Source organism: Cervus canadensis, chromosome 1 (genome assembly GCF_019320065.1).
Source record: "Cervus canadensis isolate Bull #8, Minnesota chromosome 1, ASM1932006v1, whole genome shotgun sequence".
NCBI classification, from domain to species: Eukaryota; Metazoa; Chordata; class Mammalia; order Artiodactyla; family Cervidae; genus Cervus; species Cervus canadensis.
In genome coordinates this window covers 15,823,688-15,838,928 of record NC_057386.1, presented here as the reverse complement: position 1 = coordinate 15,838,928, position 15,241 = coordinate 15,823,688, and the positions used below count along the sequence as shown (strand labels likewise).

Genomic DNA, 15,241 nt, shown 5'->3' with positions numbered 1-15,241 from the left:
AGAGACGTTGTAGGTGGTGAGAGTGGAAAAAAGCCTAACTGAAGGATGTTTAATAGAAATTGAGAGGATAAGATTTAGAAACAGTGAATATGGAATTTTCTGGTGGTGGGTGTTTAGGACTTCTTTCAGAAAGTTCAGTTCAGTCACTCAGTCGTGTCCAACTCTTTGTGACCCCACGGACTGCAGCACACCAGGCTTCCCTGTCCATCACCAACTCCTGGAGCTTACTCAAACTCATGTGTCCATCAAGTCAGTGATGCCATCCAACCATCTCATCCTCTGTCATCCCCTTCTCCTCCTGCCTTCAATCTTTCCTAGTTTCAGGGTCTTTTCAAATGAGGCAGTTCTTTGCATCAGGTGGCCAAAGTATTAGAGTTTCAGCTTCAACATCTGTCCTTCTAATGAATATTCAGGACTGATTTTGTTTAGGCTTGACAGGTTGGATCTCCTTGCAGTCCAAGGGACTCTCAAGAGTCTTCTTCAATACCACAGTTCAAAAGCATCAATTCTTCAGTGCTCAGCTTTCCTTATAGTCCCACTCTCACGTCCATACATGACTACTGGAAAAACCATAGCTTTGACTAGATGTACTTTTGCTGGCTGAGTGATGTCTCTACTTTTTAATATGCTATCCAAGTTGGTCATAGCGTTTCTTCCAAGGAGCAAGTGTCTTTTAATTTCATAGCTGCTGTCACCATCTGCAGTGATTTTGGAGCCTAAGGAAACAAAGTCTTTCACTTTTTCCATTATTTTCCCATCTATTTGCCATGAAGTGATGGGACAAGATGCCATGATCTTAGTTTTCTGAATGTTGAGTTTTAAGCCAACTTTTTCACTCTCCTCTTTTACCTTCATCAAGAGGCTCTTTAGTTCTTCTTCAGTTTCTGCCATGAGGACTTCTTTAATTAGAGAGATAAAAGAAGTTGTGATTAAATAGAGAAGAAGGAAGTGGTGGTTTGAAAGGGAGGTGATGTGAAGCAGTCAACAAGAAGAGTGGGAAAGTTAATGGACCAGCCAAGTATGGTGTGATTGCCCAACAGAAATAAGGACCTACTTGAGCTTCATGGTCATCAATTTAACATGAAAACTGCATAGTTAACTTCAACTCCATGCAGCTGCATGGCTGCAGACACAGAATAAGCTGCTGCTGCTGCTGCTAAGTCGCTTCAGTCGTGTCCGACTCTGTGCGACCCCATAGACGGCAGCCCACCAGGCTCCCCCGTCCCTGGGTTTCTCCAGGTAAGAACACTGGAGTGGGTTGCCATTTCCTTCTCCAGTGCATGAAAGTGAAGTTGCTCAGTCGTGTCCAACTCTTCGTGACCCCATGGACTGCAACCTACCAGGCTCCTCCATCCATGGGATTTTCCAGGCAAGAGTACTGGAGTGGGGTGCCATTGCCTTCTCTGACAGAATAAGCAGACACTTCTTTTAACCAGGAATGGAGTTTTGCCAAGTGAGTATATTAAAAGCAAGAGTAGAGCAATTTAAATGCAGCCTTCCACAAAATTTAAACATGCTTATCACTTTCTTTGCTCACCATTGTTTCTTACTTCTACTTTTTTGGGGATTGACTTTATTCTTCCTCAAGTAAATTGTTCTTAGTACTTTCAACAATAGTCAGTCTTTGTCTGAAAAATCTTTATTTTACATTCATGCTTGAATCATGGTTTGACTAAGTCTAGATGTGTAGATGGTCATTTTACCTTAGAATACTGACATGTGCAGCTACTATGGACTTCCCAGTTGGTGCTAGTGGTAAAGAACCTGCCTGCCAATGCAGGAGACATATTGGTCCCTAGGTTGGGAAGATCCCCTGGAGGAGAGAATGGCAACCCACTCCAGTATTCTTGTCTGGAGAATTCCATGGATAGAGGAGCCTGGCAGGCTACAGTCCATAGTGTCACAAAGAGTCAGACATGGCTAAAGCAACTTCGCACACATGCATGCATTCAGCTACTATGTCTGAAAAAAGTGTAATGAAACTGGTTCCACAAGGCTGAAAAATTGAAAACTTGATTCACCTACTGCTTCAGGAACTACCTTCATCTGCCACCCTTACAGACTCTCTAGCATCCCCTATTCACAGGATTTAATATAGAGCCAGCTGGCAAAACAGAAATGTGATTTAGAGTCCCACACATAAGGGCTTCCCTGGTGGCTCAGATAGAAAAAAATCTGCCTGCAATGCAGAAAACCCAGGTTCAATCCCTGGGTCAGAAGATCTCCTGGAAAAGGGAATGGCAACCCACTTCAGTATTCTTGCCTAGAGAATTCCACGGACAGAGGAGCCTGGCAGGCTACTGTCCGTGGGGTCACAAAGAGTCAGACATGGCTGAGTGACTAACACACACACACAAAGCAAAGTACAGAAGGGTAGGACCAGAGCACTGAGAATTAGTTCCTAAATCTCCTTTTGACTACTCAGCTACAGACTCTTCTACATATATTTGAATTTAGCTTCCATATAAAACAATAAAAAAAAAAAAAACCTCTCTTAGTTTCCAGCTAGTAAGGAGTAGCTATCCTTCATACAAGTGAAAGTTGTCTTCACTCTCTCCCCAGAATAAGAAGAAGCAAAGTTCCAACAGTCTATCTCTGGGAGACAGTCATACATCTCTGGGTCATGTTAGTTACTTCCCAAATTTAGTTACAGCCCCATTTGAACATTGTTACTTAGAGACTAAGCTATAAAGTTAGCCTATAACAAAATTTGTATTTTAATTTAAAAGGGGAAAAAGAGATAAAAGAACATACATACATAGATAGGTAGACTCATATGCACTGTTTCCTGGCCCTCTTTTTTGCCATTAAAAAATTAACTATAAGTCTTCATTGCTCTTTGATAGTTAATCTCTTTTTCTCTTGTAACTCTTAAGATTATCTCTATCTTTGAAGTTCTCATTATCACATGGCCGAGTGTAGATCTCTTTATATTTTTCCTGCTTGAACTTCTGATTCCTGAAACTGAACATTTATGCCTTTCATCAAGTCTGAAAATCCTCAGTCCTTACGTTTTAGTATTATCTCACCCCTCTTTTCTCTTTTTTCACTTTTGGAAACTCCTATTATATACATGTTAGACTTTCTTATTTGGTTTTTCATATCTTTTTTTCAGCTTGCAGTGCATTAATAATTGTATAAATATAACTTTATTCAAGGTGGAAATTTTTATAAGTCAATGTTTGTTATCATTATTAAAACTAATTCTATAATTTAGGCAACAGAAGAAAAGAAAGATGAAGAAGAGGGAGGCCTAGAGGAGGGGAGAGAGAAGGAAGAAGGGAAAAAATAAAGAAAATAATACAACTGTTATGTGATTGAATTATTTATATTAGCCGTCAAACAGTATCTAAGTTACTGAGATTATACAATTCCTATTTTACTTTTTATGCATATTATTGTCTTATCATTATAAGAGGTTCTCTTTACTTAGGTTGAAAGAAAAATATCTGACTCTCCTCCTTGATTCTGAAGAGCTTAACAAGCCTTCATTGTACCTTATTCTTTCCCCTGCACCTGATAAGGATGTTTAATATGTACACGTTTCCTTTTCTAAAGGAGAGAAGATTCACACTGAGGACCTGAAAAATGTTCTTAAAAACATGGGAATAGAGATCACAAATAAGGAACACAAAAAGCTTATTAAAACTCTGCCCGTTTCTGGTAAGCATTTAAGTGTGTTCTATGTCACTGAAGTCTAAAAATGTATTCCTTCAACAAACATTTACTGAAGCTCTCTTTTGTACATAGCACTGTACTAAACTCTGTTGGGCAGGTACCGTGACTGTGGGGAGCACATTTCCTCAAGTTCCTGCCCTCCTAAACAAAACTTCAGGGAAGGTTAGTTGTAGGGTTTTGTATAAGAAATTCTAACATTTGAAACATTTTATGTCAATTAAAAATATTGTTTAAAGATTCAATCTTAGCATTTTTTTTGAAATCCTGTTCTTTTCATTTAGATTTTGGTTTAGGAAACTGGGACCTCTTTAGACAGAAGTCCCATATAGGACACACATGTCCTTTCATCTCTTTGGGAGAAATCTAAAGTCTAAGCTGTAAGAAGAGAAAAGGGAAGGAGGATAGGAAAATGAAGAAAGAAAAATAAAGCCAAATGAGAGAGGAGAAATGGTAAAGAAAAAGCTATGTGTGTTTCAGCAAAGTAGGATGCCACTAGCAGTAGTCTTCTCTTCTGTCCAGTGGATAGATTCACTACACTGAATTTTCTGAGTACTTTTTATTTCATTGAGAATAAACTTTGATAAATTTAAGTTTTCCCTTTCTGAAAGTAAATACTGATTTTTATGAATCATCAAAAACTAAATCATGGGGTTTTTTGTTGTTGTTTGTTTGTTTACAGCTGATAAAAAGGTGTTTAAGAAAGAATTGCTGAAGGGTGTGAAGTCTTTCAAAGGTGAGTGGAAAAAAAGACATGTGTCCATGTGTGCCCAGTCATCACCATATCATTGAAAACTTATTTGTAAACATCATTTTTAAGACTATATCATTGTGTTGTATTTACACACACACAATTTACTTGATTATTCTTTTCTTTTTAAATTTATTTATTTTTTTATTGAAGGATAATTGCTTTACAGAATTTTGTTGTTTTCTGTCAAACCTGAACATGAATCAGCCATAGGTATGCATATATCCCCTCCCTACTGAAACCCCTCCCATCTCCCTCCCCATCCCACCCCTCCAGGTTGACACAGAACCCCTATTTGAGTTTCCTGAGCCATACAGTAAATTCCCACTGGAATTTTACACATGGTGATGTAAGTTCCCATGTTACTCTTTCCATACATCTCACCCTCTCCTCCTCTCTCCCCATGTCCATAAGTCTATTCTCTGTGTCTGTTTCTCCATTGCTTCCCTGTACACAAATTCTTCAGTACCATTTTTCTAGATTCCATATATATGCATTAGAATATGATATTTATCTTTCTTTTTCTGACTTACTTCACTCTGTATGATAGGTTCTAGGTTCATCCACCTCATCAGAACTGACTCAAAAGTGTTCCTTTTTATGGCTGAGTAATACTCCATTGTGTATATGCACCACAACTTCTTTATCCATTCATCTGTCGATGGACATCTAGGTTGCTTCCATTAGGGTGCAGCTATTGTAATTAATGCTGCAATGAACAATGGAATACGTGTCTTTTTCCATTTTGGTTTCCTCAGGGTATATGCCTAGGAGTGGGATTGCCAGGTTATATGGTGGTTTTATTCCTAGTTCTTTAAGGAATCTCCATACCATCTACCATAGTGGCTGAATCAATTTACATTCCCACCAACAGTGCAAGAGCATTCCCTTTTCTCCATACCCTTTCCAGCATTTATTGTTTGTAGACTTTTTAATGATAGCCATTCTGACCAGTGTAAGGTGATATCTCATTGTAGTTTTAATTTGCATTTCCCTAATAATGAGCGATATTGAGCATCTTTTCATGTGTTTGTTAGCCATCTGTATGTCTTCCTTGGGGAAATGTCTATTTAGGTCTTTTCCACACTTCTTCTTGACTGGGTTGTTTGTTTTTCTGGTATTGAGTTGTATGAGCTGTTTGTATATTTTGGAAATTAATCCCTTGTCATTTGTTTCATTTGCTATTATTTTCTCCCATTCTGAGGGTTGTCTTTTCACCTTGCTTATGGTTTCCTTTACTGTGCAAAAGCTTTTAAGTTTAATCAGGTCCCACTTGTTTACTTTTGTTTTTATTTCCACTAATCTAGGAGGTAGGTCATAGAGTACCTTGCTTTGATTTATGTCATTGAGTGTTCTGCCTATGTTTTCCTCAAAGAGTTTTATAGTTTCTTGTGTCACATTTAGGTGTTTAATCCATTTTGATTCTATCTTTGTGTGTGATGTTAGAAAGTGCTCTAATTTCATTCTTTTACGTGTAGCTATCCAGTTTTCCCAGCACCATTTATTGAAGACGCTGTCTTTGCCTCATTGCATATTCTTGCCTCCTTTGTCAAAAATAAGGTACCCATAGGTGCATAGGTTTATTTCTGGGCTTTCTATCTTGCTCCATTGGTCTATATTTCTGTTCTTGTGCCAGTGCCATACTGTCTTGATGACTGTAGCTTTGTAGTATACTCTGAAGTCAGGAAGTTTGATTCCTCCAGCTCCCTTCTTCTTTCTCAAGACTGTTTTCGCTATTCAGGGTCTTTTGTGTTTCCATATGAATTGTGAAATTTTTTGTTCTAGTTCTGTGAAAAATGTCATTGTTAATTTGATAGGGATCACATTGAATCTGTAGATTGCGTTTGGTAATATAGTCATTTTTATAATATTGACTCTTCCTACCCAGGAACATGGAATATCTCCATCTGTTTATGTTCTCTTTGATTTCTTTCATTAGTGTCTTATAATTTTCTGTGTACAGTTCTTTTGTCTCCTTAGGTAAATTTATTCCTAGATATTTAATTCTTTTTGTTGCAATGGTGAATGGGATTGATTCCTTAATTTCTCTTTCTGATTTTTCATTGTTAGTGTATAGAAAGGCAAGTGATTTCTATGTATTGATTTTGTATCCTGCAATTTTGCTAAATTCACTGATTAGCTCTGGTAGTTTTCTGATACTGTCTTTAGGTTTTTTTATGTACAGTATCATGTCATCTACAAACGATGAGAGCTTTACTTCTTTTCTGATCTGGATTCCTTTTATTTCTTTTTCTTCTCTGATTGATCTATCTAGGACTTTCAGAACTATGTTGAATAACAGTGGTGAAAGTGGGCACCCCTGTCTTGTTCCTGATCTTAAGGGGAATGCTTTCAGTTTTTAACCATTGAGAATAATGTTTGCGCTAGGTTTATCATATATGGCCTTTACTATGCTGAGGTAGGTTCCTTCTATGCCCATTCTTTGAAGAGCTTTGGTCATTAATGGATGCTGAATTTTGACAAAGGCTGTTTCTGCATCTATTGAGATGATCATATGGTTTTTATCTTTCAATTTGTTAATATGGTGTATCACATTGATTGATTTGCATATATTGAAGAATCCTTGCATCCCTGGAATAAACCCAACTTGATCATGGTGTGTGAGCTTTTTGATGTATTGCTGAATTCTGTTTGTTAAAATTTTGTTGAGGATTTTTGCATCTATGTTCATCAATGATAGAGGCCTATAGTTTTCTTTTTTTGTGTTGTCTTTGTCTGACTTTGGTATCAGGGTGATGGTGGTTGCATAGAATGACTTTGGAAGTGGTCCTTCCTCTGCAATTTTTTGAAAGAGTTTTAGAAGGATAGGCATTAGCTCTTCTCTAATGTTTGATAGAGTTCTCCTGTGGAGCCATCTGGTCTTGGGCTTTTGTTTTTGGGGAGATTTTTTGATCCCAGCTTCAATTTCAGTGCTTGTAGTTGGGTTGCTCATAATTTCTATTTCTTCCTGGTTCAGTCTTGGAAGATTGAACTTTTCTAAGAATCTGTCCATTTCTTCCAGGTTATCCATTTTTTTGCCATATAGTTGTTCAAAATAGTCTCTTATAATCCTTTGTATTTCTGCATTGTCTGTTGTAACCTCTCCTTTTTCAGGTCTAATTTTGTTGATTTGATTCTTCTCTCTTTTTTTCTTGATGAGCATAAAGGCTTGTCAATTTTGTTTATATTCTCAAAGAACCAGCTTTTAGTTTTATTAATCTTTGCTATTGTTTCTTTCATTTCTTTTTCATTTATTTCTGCTTGGATCTTTATGATTTCTTTCCTTCTACTAATTTTGGAGGTTTTTTGTTCTTCTTTTTCCAGTTGTTTTAGGTGTAAAGTTAGGTTGTCTATTCAATGTTTTTCTTGTTTCTTGAGGTAGGACTGTATTGCTATAAACTTCCCTCTTAGAACTGCTTTTGCTGCATCCTGTAGGTTTTGAGTTGTCGTGTTTTCATTGTCATTTGTTTCTAGAAATTTTTTTTTTCCTTTTGATTTCTTTAGTAACCTGTTGGCTATTTAGAAATGTGTTGTGTAATCCCCATGTATTTCTGTTTCTTATAGTTTTTTTCTGGTAATTGATATCTAGTCTCATAGCACTGTGGTCAGAGAAGATGCTTGATATGATTTCAGTTTTCTTAAATTTACTGAGGTTTGATTTGTGACCCAGGATGTGATCTATCCTGGAGAATGTTTCATGTGCACTTGAGAAGAATGTGTATTCTTCTGCATTTGGATGGAATGTCCTGAAGATAAAAATGAGATCCATCTCATCTAATGTATCATTTAAGACTTGTGTTTCCTTATTAATTTTCGGTTTTGATGATGTCCATTGGTGTGAGTGGGGTGTTTAAGTCTCCTACTATTATTGTGTTACTGTCAATTTCTCCTTTTATGTCTGTTAGTGTTTGTTTTATGTATTGAGGTGCTCCTATGTTGGGTGCATAGATATTTACAGTTGTTATGTTTTCCTCCTGGATTAATCCCTTGATCATTATGTAGTGTCCTTCCTTATCTCTTGTAATCTTCTTTACTTTAAGGTCTATTTTTTCTGATATGAAGATTCCTACTCCAGCTTTCTTTTGCTTCCAATTTGCATGGAATATATTTTTCCATCCTCTCATATTCAGTCTATATGTGTCTTTAGGTCTGAAGTGGGTTTTCTGTAGACAGCATAGATATGGTCTTGTTTTTGTATCCATTCAGACAGCCTGTGTCTTTTGGTTGGAACATTTAATCCATTTACATTTAAAGTAATTATTGATATATATGTTCCTATTGCCATTTTAATTGTTTGGGGTTGATTTTGTAGATCTTTTTTCTTCTCTTGTATTTCTTGACTATGTAAGTCTCTTTAACATTTGTTGTAAAGCTGGTTTGATTTTTCTTTTCTTATTGAACATTTAAGTAGTCTGTAGTGCTTTGCTATTATACATCTGTGGTCTTTATATATAAATATTTATTCAACTTTTAAAATCATTTTTAGGTAGAGTTTGCCAACTAGAATTACGAGGTCAAAGGATCTTAACTCTTTGATTTATATAAATGAATAAGAGTACCCATTACTGTTATGTGTTGGCCACTATATATTGCTTCACATTTTTTTGGCCTTGTTAATTTGACAGATGAGAAATGGAGTCTGTATTTTTTAATTGGTGAAGTTGAAAATGGTTTATATCATTATATCTTTCAGTCTTTTAATTATTTGTCTGGCATCTTGTCCATTATCCTATGGCATCTTTGCATTTTTCCTATTAATTTCAATGACTTCTTTATAAGGATATTAGCACATTGTCATGTCTATAGAAAATATTTTTCCATTTGTTTGTTTGCATTTTTATTTTATTATGTTGTATTTTTTAACAACAGTTTTATTAAAATATAATTTATACACCTTGTAATTCAGCCATTTAAAATGTACAATTCAGTGATTTTTAGTATAGTAATAGAGTTGTGCAACCATCACTACAATCAATTTAGAACATTTTCATCACCAAAAAGAAACTGCACTAATTAGCAGTCACTCCCCATTCCCTATAACTCTCACAGACCTAGGCAGCCACCAACTTACTTTCTGTCCACTATGTTGTACTTCAGTATACAGACATTTTTCATTTTTGTGTGTTTATATCAGTCATTCCTTCTGTGATTTCTTCTTGTCATTTTGTATTTAGAAAGTCTGCCTCATTAACTAGTTTTTCTGTAGTATAAATTACATTAAGAAGCTAATTTATTGTTACTGTGGGAAGTTTCAGATCTTACTTTTTGACAAGAATGACATGATTTGGTTGTTGTCTAATTTACCAGAGTTGCCAAATTCTTTCTTTACTTTTTTCTCCCCAATATAAACTTCTCCCAATTAGTTTTGGGATCATATTTTGTTTCTGATTCCACACAACTTGCTGTAAAGCTCTTTTGTGCTTTTATTTCTAGGTAAGTGTTGATAGTCTGAATTTTTCATTTCGTGACATTTTTTCTATTTTCTCTTGTTTTTATTAAGGAGGCAAGGTTAATGTCACTGACCTGAGTAATGTTCTACAAAACACTGGATTCAACCTTGAAGCAAAGGAAATCCAGGACTTGCAAACCCACCTACCTACTGGTGAGCCTTTAGGATGCCTTTATCTTGTAGACGATAACTCAGCTCATTCTGAAAGCTGTGACATGTTCGGAAGAGAAAACTGAAAGCAAAGATACAATGTAGAGGCTATTGCTGAAATCCAGATGATACAGCCTTATAAAAATCCAGATAATAAGGGTCTTATTTAGGGAGCCACATTGGTAATATATTGGGAAGACTGATCTGATGTGGTAGGTGAAAGCAAGATAGAGAATAAAAGTGTGAATCAGAAGACTGTGGACCATGGGATTGCCTCAGAACAAAAAATGGGGTGGGGGGAAACAGAACAGAGAGAAAAATCCTTTTTAGGACATAATTGAAGTAATTACAGGAAATTTAGATACAAGGTATCAGCCAATTGAGTAAGATAAGGAAGAAAGATAAAGGAAAGGTAAGAAGAAAGAATTAGGAAAAGATAATATAAAGATACATACATAAGAATATAGACTGACCTTTTTTTTTGTTAAATAGCGTAACTGGGATGGAATCAGGGCTAAGATAAAAGGACTCAGACTGAAGAAAAGGAGGGGAGTAGTCTCTTCTTTCTTCATCGGATAATCTTGTCTGGCATGAGGGCTGGTTTCAAGTTTCCTTTGTAATAGCATGGAACCCCAAGGATTAGAAAGATCTTTTACTAGAGTAAGACTTCATTGTTCAAGGATGAAAGTCATGAGTTTTAAATACATTTCTTTCTTTAATTAATTCATTCAGCAAACATTTATTGAGTGCCAACAATATGCCAGCATTGTGTTGTATTGCTTTATTTATTTGGCAACTATTTATACTATTTCTGTGCAATGTATTTATTATTAATAGATACATTAACCCCTTACTAGATATATATTTGCAGATATCTTCTCCCATTCAGTAGGTTGCCTTCTCATTTTGTTGATGGTTTCTTTTTAGGTACAAAAGCATTTTAGTTTAACATAATTCCATTTGAATATTTTTGCTTTTGTTTCCCTTGCCTAGGAGACACATCCAAAAAATATATATATTTCTAAGTCCAGTGTTGAAGAGCTTACTGCCTATGTTTTTTTCTAGTTTTACGGTTTCAGGTCTTGCATTTAAATCTTTAATCCATTTTGAGTTTATCTTGGTATGTGGTTTAAGAAAATGTTTCAGGGGACTTCCCTGGTGGTCCAGTGGCTAAGATTCTGTGCTCCCAGTGTAAGGGGCCAGGGTTCAATCCCTGGTCAGGGAAGTAGGTCCCACATACCACAGCTAAGACTCGAGGCCGTCAAATGAATAAACAAATAAATAAATATTTAAAAAAAAGAAAATGTTTCAGATTTCCCAAACTACTTATTGAAGAGACTTGTGTATTTAATTTTTCAATTATCTTTGTTAAAGATACCTTATTATCTTTGTTATTGTTGTTGTTTAGTCTCTAAGTCCTGTCCAACTCTTTTGTGACCCCATGGACTATAGCCCACCAGGCTCCTCTGTCCATGGGATTTCCCAGGCAAGAATACTGCAGTGGGTTGCCATTGCCTTCTCCAGGGGATCTTCCAACCCAGGGTTCAAACCTGTGTCTCCTGAATTGGCAGGTGGATTCTTTACCACTGAGCCACTTAGCACACATACCTGAATCTAAATTCTGAATTTCTTATAGAAGATGAAAAGGTTGACTTGGATGTGTTGATGGATGCAGCAAACACTTTTACAGGTGAGTAAGAATTGGTATCACATGTTATAAAATTGAGATCTTGATGTTTTATGGAGAATTACTTACTTAACAGCAGTAGTTTACTCTGTCCAGTCATTAGTAAGTTCACTCTGCTCTTTTATCTATTTATTGATAATTTTGACTTATTGATACTAGTTTAGATTATTAGAGATTTAGAGAAAGTGTGGGCACTCTCCATAAGGAATATTAACTTGTCCAGTGTTTTGGCCAGTAATGTGCTCTCATTTCCCTAGTGTTTAAAAAAATCAAAATATAGGTGAACACAATGAATCTTAATGTGAAGTTTTTGCATCAGGAAACAGTCTGTTCCATAATTCAGGTTAAGAAGCAGTAACAGAGATATTACTTACCTGTAGACTCTACTTACCATCACGAATCATTGTGCCTCCGTGTTACTCTGTGCCAGATTGACCCATGCACAGGATAGAAATGTTATCTATCTTCTTATTTGAATTTAAAAAGCCTTTTCAAATAATGGATGTCACAATAACTCTGTGTAAGTGAAGTCAGCTCATGTATTTAAACTTCATCCTGCAGTTAAAAGTAAGGTTGTACTGGATTATTTTTTTATAATTTAGAATAATTAGACCTCTTAATATTATCACCTGAAACAATTCCTGTCTATTCAAAGGAGACAAAGTAGAAGCCAGTGACTTTAAAACTGTGCTGGGAAACATGGGACTTGAGCTCACTGAAAAAGAACAGTTTCTGCTGTCAAAAACTCTGCCAATCTCTAGTGAGTAGTTAACATCCCATCACGGTGCTCAGGGAAATGTGATATTGTGGGCTTTGGGGTGAGAATTGTCCAGTGCCCTGAGAAACCCCCTAAGAAAAATGCAGATCAGACATAAGAAACTTTGTTACTATCACTTGTGTTTTCGTTTGGAAGTGAGAGACTTCTCTCTTTTCTATTCAGCCAGTGGTTAAATATTTTTTTATTTTAATAGCTACACAGCTAAATTGTTAGGTAGTCCTCTGAAAATGCACCCCACATGCTCAGTTCCTCCCCCAGTAGCTCTCCCACAGTCCAGCAGCTAAAGTGTAAACATGTGAGAGCCAGGGACCCTTCTGGACCGTGTGCTTATATTGTCAGCACCCGCTCTGATTGGTCAGTATCCCAGTGACTTAGTTCCTCAAAAGTTTCACCTCCTGTGCCCTGCGTAGACTCACCCACAGAGACCCTAGAGGCCAGCCTGTGCTTCAACTGTACCTCCTGCCTAACTCCAGAGACCTCAACATATAGACATTCTTCCCCTGCCCCATAGTTCCCATCCCTCATTGTTCCCCAGGCAAGAGAGAGCCTCAGTTCAGTTCAGTCACTCAGTCATGTCTGACTCTTTGTGACCCATGGACTGCAGCACACCAGGCTTCCCTGACCATCACTCCCAGAGCTTATTCAAACTTATGTCCATCGAGTTGGTGATGCCATCCAACCATCATCCTCTGTCGTCCCCTTCTCCTCCTGCCTTCAATCTTTCCCAACTTCAGGGTCTCTTCTAATGAGTCAGTTCTTTACATCAGGTGGTCAAAGTATTGGATCTTCAGCTTCAGCATCAGTCCTTCCAATGAATATTCAGGACTGATTTCCTTTAGGATGGACTGTTTGGATCTTCTTGCAGTCCAGGGGACTCTCAAGAGTCTTCTCCAACACCACAGTTCAAAAGCATCAATTCTTAGGCCCTCAGCTTTCTTTATGTTCCAATGCTCACATCCATACATGACTACTGGAAAAAACCATACCTTTGACTAGACAGAGCTTTATTGGCAAAGTAATGTCTATGCTTTTTAATATGCTGTCTAGGTTTGTCATAGCTTTTCTTACAAGAAGCATCTTTTAGTTTCATGGCTGCAATCACCATCTGCAGTGATTTTGGAGCCCAAGAAAATAAAGTCTGTCCCTGTGAGAGAGCCTACACATCACTAAGGAAGTTAGTGACCTTAGTGGCAGAATTGGCACCCTGGGCAGCAAATGCTCAATGCCTCCTGTGAATCCTCCCCACATACACCTGAGGCTATGACTACTCACTGTGTCTAGCATCCCCCCGCCCAACTGCTCTCACGGGGCCAGTTGTGAGAAATGCAACATTCTTAGGATATTGGCTCCAAGAAAGCAGGATAGAGATGCAGAAAGAAGCAGATGGACTGTAATGGAGATGACTGCCTGCATATGCCTGGTGCTGAGGGTTCTGTCCACTCTGCAGACACTCCTGCCACAGAATGGAGGCCTCTCCCCAGACGCAGATAACACCTGTGGGGATGAGTTAGGCTGGTAGCTGTCCCTTGTTCTCTGCCTCTGTTGAATTTCACCTCCATTTATGAAAAGATTTTGTTTAGAGAACAATTTTTTTTCATTTCAGTATTGTTTTATGTTACTGCTTGGGTTGCTACCTGTCTTTAATGTCATCCCTTTTTAGGATCTGTCATTAGATCTAAACATATACTTATAGGAATACATCCTGGGCCTAGAGCATAGGCAAGGCAAAAAGAAAAAGGCAGAGGAGTCAAAGAGCCATTAAAGAAGAGAAGAATGAGAAGAAAGAATCTTGTGTGTGTGTGTGTCTGTGTGTGTAGCCTGCATCAGCTACTGCTGTGTGTTCCACATAAAGGATAGATTGAGAACAGTCCTTACCTTTTGTTATAATTTGAAAGTGAAATAGAATAATTTTCTAGGTGAATTGTGTAAAATTCTTATAAAATGACAAGAGCTTGTCCTTTTTCTTTTGACTTGAGTTTTACCATATCTTTCAGGAGATGGAAAGGTATATAAGAAAAGATTACTGAATAGTGTGAAACCTCTCAAAGGTAAGAATCATGAGAATAGCATCTAAAATTTATTGTGTTTTGCATCTGCTTTTTAAAATGTCTGATTAGGATTTTGCTCTTTCAATGTTCCACTAATGTACTGATACTGAATTTAGGCCTGGTAACCTACTATTCTTCTTTGGGTATAAGTATATTTGAAGAACTCATTGTTAGTAACATGTAGCAAGTTTGAAATTTTTATTTCATTGGGTTGGTTGTCTTTATCACAGTTCATATGTTTATCTAATTCTTCTTTTTCACCCATGATTACTTCAATTAAAAGCTACAGCACAGTGTTAAGAGAGCATTTTCTCTTCTTGACTCCAATACTAACTCTCTGGGTTCACTTAAATGGCCAGTGTTTCACCCTCTACTTAGGGTGAAACTCAAAGATAGAATCCACTTAAAGACATAATCTTCCACTTCTTGCTTGTATTTCTTATGTACATCCTCTTTCTTTCCTAAGGGAAAAAAATAAGTGTCAATAAACTGGACACTCTAATGAAGAACATGGGAATTCAGCCTGAGAAAGAGGACTACGAAAATCTTCTGACCCATCTGCCAGTTGATGGTAAGTGTTTCAGATACCACTGTACCTAGGGGGAACCTTAGGGTTCCTACACAAAAGCTTCAGAACGGAAACCTCTTTTTTAATCTCTTTTGAAAACTTATGAAATATTTCAAACATATATAAAAATAGAGA

General features: G+C 37.0%; 1 protein-coding gene across 1 annotated transcript in view; it reads left to right on the top strand.

Annotated features, from left to right (window-relative positions):
* The window catches only part of EFCAB3 (EF-hand calcium binding domain 3), a 150,517-nt gene that overhangs the window by 61,991 nt on the left and 73,285 nt on the right, over nucleotides 1-15,241 (top strand). The window contains exons 22-28 of the mRNA XM_043465601.1: nucleotides 3,559-3,663; nucleotides 4,358-4,411; nucleotides 9,927-10,028; nucleotides 11,662-11,715; nucleotides 12,368-12,472; nucleotides 14,485-14,538; nucleotides 15,005-15,109. Coding sequence (XP_043321536.1) covers nucleotides 3,559-3,663; nucleotides 4,358-4,411; nucleotides 9,927-10,028; nucleotides 11,662-11,715; nucleotides 12,368-12,472; nucleotides 14,485-14,538; nucleotides 15,005-15,109 — 579 coding nt within the window. The remainder of the gene's footprint in view (nucleotides 1-3,558; nucleotides 3,664-4,357; nucleotides 4,412-9,926; nucleotides 10,029-11,661; nucleotides 11,716-12,367; nucleotides 12,473-14,484; nucleotides 14,539-15,004; nucleotides 15,110-15,241) is intronic.